Raw genomic sequence first — 10,705 nt, 5'->3', positions numbered from 1 at the left:
TGCTGAGCAGACTTTGAAAGAGGGATCATTATTAGGGCACAAAGACTGCTCAGCTAGCAGTGCTTCAATAGGAACAGTGATTAATATTACACCTGCTTTTAGATCTGTTAGACATTATGAAATAAGGCTGGAAATTATGGTCCAAAGCACACATTCAATAAGCCTGATGCTCATGCATTAGTGTAACTGTTGTTCAGGTGACTAAGAATGTTAACACAGGATGCTAACATTAATGCAGCAAGTACAGACCATCAACAACTACATAGAACAGGTTATTATAGCAGGGTTGCAGTGAATAAACATCTCATTACAAAGACAAATTCACATTTGAGAGTTCAGTCGTACAAAAACCACAGGCACTGGCCTACAGAGAATAAAGGCATCTGGTCAGATGAGTCATCCTTCACCACACAAGTGTGAGTGTGACGTAGACCAAGAGAATGGTACAGACCTGAATGCTTGGCCGCTACTGTGAGGGGGTCTGATGACTCTGTTATGCTGAGGGGGCATTTTGCTAGCATGGTTTGGGTCCACTTTGTAAACTAACAGTTCTTCTGGCTGATCACCTTTATTCTATGATGAAACATTGCTATCTTCATGGGAGTGGTCTCTTCTAAAATGACTCCACCCCCATCCACAGGGCACAAGGACTCACTGAATAATTTGAGAAGGATGAAAATGATGTAAATCATATGCTATGGACTTAATATTCGCTAGATCTCAGTTTAACTGTACACAGTTTTAGATTTTAGAGCAACGTTACACTGTGCACTCCACCACTGTCACCAATAGTGGAAATATATTTTGGACGTGTATAATCTGTGTCAGTGTGCACTGAAGCTGTTGTAGTGGTTTGTGGTGAATCAACACCTTATTAACACACTTTATTCTGTTGAGCTGCACACTTCAACAATGGACCAAAACATTTACTCTAGGTACAGTTTACAAGTTTATATTCCCTATGAGTCCCCAGGATTTACAGAACATGCTCTGCATGAAAGACAGCCGTTCGTCTGATTTCCACGGAAATCTAATCAGATCATCTTCAGACCATGCCCACAAACAGTGATGGAATTCAAGTTGATTAGTCAAATCGTTCTTGTTATTATTCTTCTGCTTCCTCTTCTTCTGGCTAGGGTGTCTATGGCAGACCATAGATCTGGTTGTGAAATACAGCACACTGATTGAGGAGGGTCTATGGAACATTCTGACCAAACATGGCCCAAGTGCTGCTAACGTTCTAGCGCCACCATCGGGTCAAATTTGGGCCTAATTTGGAAGTACGTTTATGGTCATAACTTTTGAATCGTGTGTCCAAAAAGCCACGCATGCCTGGATTTACTCACTCTAAGTAAGTTCAACTCACACTATGATGTCAACTTCTGCTTAATTAAATTTTCCGCCATCTTGGATTATGTGAAAATCCATTTTTTCGCTACTCCATCTACACATTTTGTCCAATCATCACCATTTTCCAAGCGGTTTACCCGTAATAGGCCAATGAATCTGACAACAAATTTTGCCCAATCTTCACCAAATTTGGCTCACATCATCTTGAGACCTGTCTAAACAAAATGTATCAAAGGAACTCAATTCAAAACCGTTCTTCCATAAATTTTATGTAACCATGCTCTGATGCTTGCTTAGCTCCTTACTTTGGCTCTGTTGTGCTTGGCCCTGTAATTGTTGCTTGCAGCTCTATTATTATTATTATTATTATTATTATTATCATTACTATTTTCAACATTAGAGCTTGCACATTTGCAAAATGATTAGTTACATGCTTCTAGTTGAGAGACCTTGGTGCTCTAGCGCTCTTATAACAGTTACATATCGATCGCGCTAGTGCTCTTATAATCCAAAAAGGATTCAGGACTAATGGGGCTTTAGCTTTTTTTTTCCTGAACAGGTAAGGCATATACAGTACTTTGTTGCACAGTTGTGAAGTTGTGAGCTGATAGGCAGCTAATGACTAATGGGAGGTGTTGGTGTATTTCTATGTATTTCTGTACTATACATCGAATGGCATTTAGTGATTTGAGGCATTTACTTGCCCTTGCTGTCTATATTTTTTATGGATCCTTTGCTCTTGCTCTTGTGCCTAATATTTTTGACAGGCTGGAGAACAAAATGCACAGATTAGATAACTAAATACATGAACACAGCTCGGATAATAAAAACATTGTGATCAGATGCGTCAGTTATTATCTACACTGTATTAATCTAAAGTTATTAGATTCAGAATTAGATTAGAATGCATATGTCTGAACAGATGTCTCTATTCTACTTGCCTGTATCCTGCATACAAGCCATGCTTCCAGGGCAAATTTATGGGCAATAAAGTATTTCGAATTCTGCATAATTTTTGAATGGTTACTGTATGCGTGTGATTTCTAAATGCGTATTTTTCCTACCACAGCACTTTCGTTTGTGTCAGGCAGGGATATGTATAGAGTAGCATCATGGAGGAGAGAGGAGGAGGGGGAACATCACAGCTCTCAAGCAGTGAAAAAGTCAATGAGGAAGCACAGTAGTTCTTTTGAAATTCACTCTTTATTCAGATGCTTGAGAGGTCTCTGAAATAAAGATTGAAATACATAAGTCAACACATGGTCTCATATTTACATAAACACGGCCTACATCACCCACAGCAGAAATAAAACGATGTTACTTTGCAGGTTTGTCCCCAGCCTCTAGTTTGGGTGCATCTTTGGGCTCCCTGTATGCAGGAAATGCCTCCCATGGACTGTTCAGGTCAAACTTCCTGAACTCCTGTGCAAGTTCCACAGGCTCTGCCACAACCCGTTTCAGCTCATCATCATAGCGCACCTAAGAGACAAACACATGATTCATGAGATATACTACATTACAAACACTCTTCATATTCTAATGCACATCAAACAATAGTTGTCAGCACAAAAAAAATTACAATAGATAAAGGCTGATTAACGAATATTATATCACAGTGCTGTTGAATTCTTGAATCTGATTGGACGTTGATCAGTCTTCTCTACAAGCAGTTCTGACAAACACGCTTGATGTAATTTATAATCACAGGTTTATATTAATGCTTTCTTTCTATACGTTTTCATTTCTCTAGTAACAACTCATTCACTGGGACGTGTAATATGGACACACCACAAAATCTAAGGATAATAATAAATGTAATCATTGACACTTTCTGTAAGGTGACATTTCTTTATCGTTTAACGCAAAGGAAGAAGTCTCGGGAAGTCAGGAAGTTCTCCTCCACAAGAGAGTCTTCAGAACAGGGGACTCTGGGTGTAAAAACTCAATACATGAGATGTCGCTTGCCTGGTGGTTACTGTAAAACTGTGTGTGCACACACACTTCAGTTTCTGCCGCAACGGGATTGATGGTAGTGTTTAAATGCAGCTGCAGAGAGCAAACAGCAATTTAATTATTTTCTATTTATCATTACCATTAATGTGTGTTGGATTTCACACTTTGATGTAGGCCTATTTAATCTTTTTTATTTTTTTTACTATTTTGGACAAGATTTTTGTGTGGCATTTTTAATAAACATAGGTAACTGATGCTAACTACATACTTATCTAATGTTAGCCAAGTTGAACATGAACTGATAGATTTTATTTCACATTAATGAACTCGAAGCATTCTCCATTTACCCTGGCAGAAAGTGATGGCACTGTGTCAATGCATCTTTCAAGCAGGAAAATTAAGATTAGATGAGATTACTAATGTGAGATGAGGGGAAGAGGTGGCACTTACATGTTGATTGGCTCATCTGCTGGTTTTTTTTGTGGAAAAATGAAGACTACTCATTTTGCATATTTTTGAGTGACAACTTGTGACAACTTGTGTTAAAATGTGGCGCATCCTACGCAAATTGCATAAAAATTGGCAGGTCTACATTAAACATAACTATAAACTGCTAAAAAGTATGTCATTCATTCAAAATTACACCATGCCATTGTTTTACTATAACACCATTCATTGTCGTGTGTTATTCCTTACATATCACAAAGAAGAAATGACTGACCTACTGCTTAGATACTGAAATGTCTTGTGGAAAGTGCCAATATTTTTACCTCCACGTATCCAGACAGAGGGAAATCTTTTCTAAATGGATGGCCTTCAAAACCATAATCTGTTAGGATTCGTCTCAGATCCGGATGATTTGCAAAGAACACACCAAACATGTCCCACACCTAAGGAGAAGAGGAAATGTAGCATGATCTATGATACAAATGACACATCTACATACAGTATGTCTTTTGAATACTTAAGTGTGTATCTATAAATGGGTGGATAAGGTGAGAAGATTACATACCTCTCTTTCATACCAGTTGGCTGCTTGATAGACAGGGACAGCAGAGTCAACGGGGGTCAGCTCATCTGTGTAGGTCTTTACTCGAATGCGAGAGTTGAAGCGCAATGACAGCAGATTATACACAATCTGGAAAAGATTGACAAGATTGGTTTTGTTTAATCTGCAGCCACACATACACATTACGCCAGCGTAACATGATTACAGAGACTGCACAAAGCACTGACTTCTTCTTCAGAGATATTTGAGACTGCCGTATTTGTTTAAGAGCGAAAAGGCCCAAGTCGTAAATATTTTTTATGCCCACCTTTCGAAATTACTTTCATAACTAAGCACAATGATCTGTTTTTGCCATGAGCTAATATTTAGAATTCAAGAGCACAAGGAAGTAAAGTCCTGATTAATAGCAGGAAAACAACATTATGTTTTCAATGGACAGCCGAATCCTCCCAATATTAATAAGAGGTACGTCAGCTCTTAAACATGTCAGTTAAACATTTCATTATGTATAAAAGAAAGAAGACGAAGGGCAAAAATTCTCACAAATTCCATTCACTGGGTTCTCAATGTTAAACAGCCTTAAATGCATCATGTCAATTAAGGTCATACTGTGACAATATAACAGTTAAAAAAAAATAAATAAATAAAACTCAGGATTAACTTTACAATTCCTTATTGCAGTTCTTCTACTTGTATTTGTTGTACTTCTTCCAATTAACAACATTTAGTACAGCGATGTAGATCTGCCAGCCTGTCTGTAAATACAAGTAATGCAGATGAGTATAATTGTGGTATTTCCTAAAATATTACAATTTTAAAGGAAGATTCAATAGTTTTGCATAAAGAGTATTCTTTCCATTATGTTTAAAATTATTCTTTATATAGCTGAAGTTGCAAAGTCACTTCACGTATTACTGTTATATATTATGTAATAATGATATAATAATATTATTTACTTTCGATTAAAATAAATGCAATTTCAACATATTAAAAATGTGTTTTACTTAGTGAGCAATATCAACTGTCACAGTTTATTTATATTTCATCTTTTTAATTAACAAAAATGGACTTCTGCTCGAAGAGAATGCTTTTATTACTCCCCGAATCAGTTATCAATCATTTCATATCAAGTTTTCATATCAGAAAAGAAATACAAATGTTCAAAGGTATTTTAAAAGTGGGAATGATTTCCACCAACAGCAATTCAATCAGAAAGCATGAAGATGATTACTAATTTCCTTCAGGCTACTTGTGTTCTGACCTCAAAGCGGTTTTGCCTAGTGGGAACATCAACTGCGGTGAGGTCGATCACGTTGCGGAACTGGGCGTTGGTGTGATCCCGAAGGAAAGTCAGCACAGGTATGACTCCATCTGGGTGGATCATAACTTCCAGCTCATTGTAGCATGTTACCTAAAGATACACGCATCTCATATTAGTTGAACAAACATTGTGATCACATGCCAAATAAGAGATGTTTACAGCAGCTTAGGAAACAGGACGCGCTGCTATGAAGGTCAGTTAAAACGTAAGAATTAATGTTGGTATATGCTCAATGGTTTTGAGCATTGCATTATATGAAGAAAACCAGTGGGACAAAAAGTTGATTTGAGAAGGATACCTGAACTTGTTGCACATATTTGGGAAGAATTTCAGCCACGTATTCCCCAAACTGGGACAGCTGGTTATGAGTCACTGCATCCTTGGGCCTAACTGTAGCTATAAAGCACAGTACAGCTGAGTTAGAAAATTAAAACCTAATAAACTGACATGAACTAAGAACTGTTTTATAGTTCTTCTGTTACATTAACAACCCTAACATAAGAACTCTAGATATTCTAGTGTCAAAATTATTAGGCAAAAATGTGCCAAATGCAGGGCTTTGTTTCTAGTTTGCTGAAAAGGTTTTTTGACAGCGATACAACTTCCTATGTAGAAATTATTTTAGTCCAGATGGTCCACCAATAAGTTAGGGCTACTCACGTCTTGTCTCAGTTGCTGTTGCTTCAAAACGCGCTGGGATCAGTGCAGCATTCCGACTCACAGCTATAACAGAGTGACAGAGGAAATCAAGAATAATCACTGACCAACTAACTTAACACAACATACAAATAAAAATGCATAAAACCATTAACTTAGTAGACAACACTTCTCGATGTGCACACACACACACACACAAAACACAGCCCATGTCCACAGGAATTTTAATTACTTGAAAAGATGCAGTGTACTTAGAAGCATTTCTAAATTAATTAGTCTAATCCATATAATAAAACAATAAACTTAGCAGAAGGCAGGCCATTTTTTAAAAATAAATTCACAATCAATTCAGGTTATAAATATGCTCATTACGTTGGCTTTAAAAGCATTTTCGAAGCTGTGTAGTGCTCCATATGCAGTGCTACTTTAGATTTACCCCTAGAAAAACAGCAAATCTAATAAGTGCCTGTTGTTAACAACTTACATGTAACATGTTTAGGACACATATTTTATTTGCTTATATACTTATATACTTAGTGAATCGTTTCCTGATATCTCTATATACCTCTACCCAACTGCTCTTATCATCCTTATGTCTTGTTATATAAGATGTTTCTTTGTGATGATTATGTGATGATTTGATGACTATTAATCTTGGACTTTAAAGGTAAATGCAAGGCGTGATATAAATTAAACAATATATATATATATATTCAAATGATGATGATTTCAAAGTGAAGTAATGAATAAATGCAAAATACATTGAACTATAATATTCCATAAATGACAGACATTTTCTGTCAGGTGACCATCGTCATTATCCAAAACATCTAGGAAACACAAAAATAACCACTTTGTTTGGCAACTAAGACTAGAACCTGGGTAAAATTTTATGCTTTTGAATATGTAATGCAGAACCTGACAGCCCACAGTTCCACTGTAGCTGCTTATTTTAGTAAGGTGTTGGGCCAACACAAGCCGTCAGAACATCTTTAAAGCTCCTTGTCATAGATTCTACAAGTGTCTGGAACTGTACTGGAAGGATGAACACTGTTCTTCCAAAAGATATTCCCTGTCCAACACATTTCTACTTCTCAAGCATTTCAATGAGCCCAGGGGATGGGGAAGAAATCATCCTGGGAAAAAAAAACTCTCCCATTAGAATAGCAATGATTTCTAATAGGATAAAGATGATCAATCTGAATAACTCTGTATTCCCTCTAAGGAGCCAAAGAATACCAGCCAAATAAATGCCCCAAAAGCATAATGGAGTCACTGATTTTCCTTTAATTTGTCACCCATCTGTAGATTAACCAATGGAACTTCACCCTTGTATTCAGACCAATAATCAAGACCAGTGTTGTAAGTGAAAAGAGCCGGGTTACAGGTCAACCTTAAGATTATGTTATTTTTAGTCTAACCACTTTGTAGTACTCCACTGCATTAACACTTATGCCAGCTATTGTGCTTACAATGGATATAAAAAAAATCTACACACCCCTGTTAAAATGTCAGGTTTTGGTAAAAGAATGGCACGAAGACAAATCATGTCAGATCTTTCTCCTGCCTTTAATGTGCAACAGCAAAGTATACAAATAAAGTCAAAAACAATCAGAAACCTTTTAGGAGAAAAAAAAAAAAAAAAGAGAAAAATAAAAAACTTACTACAACAACTAGACAACTAGAATAACCTAGTTGCATATGTATGCACACCCCTAAACTAATACTGTACCATTTTATTACTTCACTTTTTGGCTAAGAGTCTATCAGTGTGGCACATCTTGACTTGGCAATATTTTCCCACCCTTTCTCACAAAAACATTCTAGATCCATTAAATTATAAGGGCATCTCCTGTGCACAGTTGGCTTCAGGTCACTCCACAGATTTTTAGTTGGATTCAGGTCTGGGCTCTGGCTAGGACATTCAAAAACCATTGCTCTTTTGGTTAAGCCATTCTTTTGTTGATTTGGATGTATGCTTTGCATCACTGCCATGCTTAAAGTTGAAATTCCTTTTCATCTTCAGCTTACTAGCAGACACCTGAATGTTTTGCACGGAAATCGACTGGTATTTGTAGCTATTCATGATTCCCTCCACCTTGATAAAAGCCCCAGTTCTGGCTGAAGAAAAGCAGCCCCAAAGCATGATGCTGCCACCACCATGCTTCATAATGGGGATGGTATTCTTCTGTTGATGTGCTTTTTTTGCCAAACATACCGTTTGGAATTATGGAATTTTTGAATGATTATACCTTTTGGAATTGGTCTCATAAGACCATAACACATTTTACCACATGGTTTGGGGTGATTTCGTTGGGCTTGGATGTTTTTTGTGAGAAAGGGCTTCGGTCTAGCCGCCCTGCCCCATAGCCCAGACGTGAGTAATACGAGAGATTGTTGTCATGTACAGAGAGTAATCAGTACTTGTCAGATATTCCTGCAGCTCCTTTAATGTTGCCGTTGGTCTCTTGGCAGCTTCCCTGTTAAGTTTTTGTCTTGCCCTTTTGTAAATTTTGGAGGGATGTCCTGGTCTTGGTGATGTCACTGTGGCGCCCCATTTTTTCCACTTGTTGATGATGGCCTTCACAGTGTTCCATGGTACATATAATAATTTTGGATTTTTTTTTTTTATTTTGTATCCCTCTCCTGATCGATTCCTTTCGGCAGAGAGACCCTGTACAGACTTTGTCAGCTCTGCGGACCAGGGCTTCCGCAATCAGATGAAACTAAGAAGATGTCAAGAAAATCCTACAGAAACAGCTGTGCTGCATCCCAATTCGTCTACTTATACTATGCACTAAAAATATGTACTCTTTTTGTCTAGAAAAAGTACATATGTTTGAGTGTGTAGCAAAAGATTATGAAAGTACTGGGACATACTTTCATTGATGATGATCACTTTTGAATTAGATTGAATGCGATTGGTTCATTCTGAACACAGCCACATCCCCAATTATAAAAGGGTGTGCACGCTTATGCAACCAGGTTATTGTAACCCTAAAATGTTTTGATTGTTTTTCACTTAATTTTTTGCATTGTAATTTTACAGTGAGGGTGAGAAAATGTTCTGACATGATTTATCTTGGTTTCATTTTTTTTTTTTTTATCACAAAAACTTGCCATTTTAACAGGGATGTGTAGACTATTTATATCCACTGTAGATGCAGAACCCCCTGCTTGTCCTAGAATTATCTTACACTTGTTTCTGGTCAGTTGGTTGGTACTTTAGTTCTGCAGCACTTGTACTGAGCTCAAAAAACCTCTACATGCTTGGATCGTACAGTGCCTCACATGTCACAAGATGCATTGGATAAGAGCATGACATTATACGGTTAAACAGATCACGGAAATAGAAATAGTTTCACAGTGGTTGTGTATTTTTTTCCCCAGACATGTGTGTAGATCTGCTATAGCTTGCCTAAACTCAATAACCTCCACCCCATAGGAAGCTCTGCTAATCCATCCCTACACTGTCACCTTCTGTTCTGAAGGTATTAAAAGACTGTCAAAAGCATGAAGTACACAGTGTACACAAGTCACATAGTGTTGTGCCAGTAATTACATTAGAAATGTATTATCTTCATGTTCAATTATTATGCATTAAAGTCTATTTTTGTCGTCACAACTTTTTGTTATTTTCACATCCTATATATCATAATCTGCAGATTTTTCAAGGCCACTGCATTTCATAGTCTTCACACAGACGACAAAACTTCACTGGAAATCAATCATCAGTTTTTACCTCTCCAAGTGTCCAGGTCTCCATGTCCAGTGACACTACTTTTTATTTACAGACAGCCTTCAGAGTTTAGATAAAACAAGACCACCACTTATAAAACTACTTGCTATCTACTAATAATCTCTTCTCTCGTTTCTCTAGCAGTAAAAACTGCTGACATTGGTAAATCTGTGAACATTTTTCCATATCTGAAACACCTTTCACGTCTGTTTTGCCACTTTTGTCATGCTAGGCTACGGCCAAATCCCAAACGCCTCCCTATTAGACTATACTGTACACTATATAGCGTGAAGACGCCATTTCCTCATACACTTCGTAGTGCACTTATATAGTTAGCACAGATCAATTTAGCATTCAGCCCAACCTTACGATGAGCAGTTAGCTTTGGAGCTAGGAGAAAGGTCACTAGCAGTGGACAACACATTATGAAGGAGACTGGTCGAGGAAAAGTACACAAACACCTATAAACTCGGGAAATCAAATGTTTATCAGGCAAAGTTGTTATATGCACTCGTCACTTACCGTTCAATGTTCTACCTAAAGTCCCGCGGGCGAGCCTGAGCAAGGAAGCCGCCATCTTGACTCAATCGACCAGCGTCTTCTTCGCTTTTTTTCGTGTTTATTTCATGCTGCTGAAGCGGCGATGGCACCCTCATCAGGCGAAACAGCGAATAAC

The 10,705-nt window shown here is 37.6% G+C and overlaps 1 protein-coding gene across 1 annotated transcript; it reads right to left on the bottom strand.

Annotated features, from left to right (window-relative positions):
* Positions 1 to 2,534: 2,534 nt before the first annotated feature.
* Positions 2,535 to 10,699, bottom strand: ndufs3 (NADH:ubiquinone oxidoreductase core subunit S3). Its single transcript, XM_026946676.3, has 7 exons — positions 10,552 to 10,699; positions 6,294 to 6,356; positions 5,932 to 6,029; positions 5,574 to 5,723; positions 4,316 to 4,441; positions 4,074 to 4,193; positions 2,535 to 2,829 (listed from the first exon to the last, which is right to left on the bottom strand). Exons 1-7 carry the CDS (start codon positions 10,604 to 10,606, stop codon positions 2,668 to 2,670), a joined length of 774 nt encoding a protein of 257 aa, XP_026802477.1. The 5' UTR covers positions 10,607 to 10,699; the 3' UTR covers positions 2,535 to 2,667.
* Positions 10,700 to 10,705: the final 6 nt, after the last annotated feature.

This window comes from Pangasianodon hypophthalmus, chromosome 25 (assembly GCF_027358585.1).
Source record: "Pangasianodon hypophthalmus isolate fPanHyp1 chromosome 25, fPanHyp1.pri, whole genome shotgun sequence".
Lineage (NCBI taxonomy): Eukaryota > Metazoa > Chordata > Actinopteri > Siluriformes > Pangasiidae > Pangasianodon > Pangasianodon hypophthalmus.
The sequence above is the reverse complement of the archived record's forward strand: the minus strand, read 5'-3'. Positions and strand labels throughout refer to the sequence as shown.

What these genes read in the sequence shown, in the direction of transcription:
- ndufs3 (XM_026946676.3), bottom strand. Translation starts at nt 10,606, where the DNA reads ATGGCGGCTTCCTTGCTCAGGCTCGCCCGCGGGACTTTAGGTAGAACA. An exon ending in AATATGTGCAACAAGTTCAG is followed by an intron (nt 5,724 to 5,931) that starts GTATCCTTCTCA and finishes GTGTATCTTTAG; the next exon opens with GTAACATGCTACAATGAGCT. An exon ending in CCAACTGGTATGAAAGAGAG is followed by an intron (nt 4,194 to 4,315) that starts GTATGTAATCTT and finishes TCTTCTCCTTAG; the next exon opens with GTGTGGGACATGTTTGGTGT.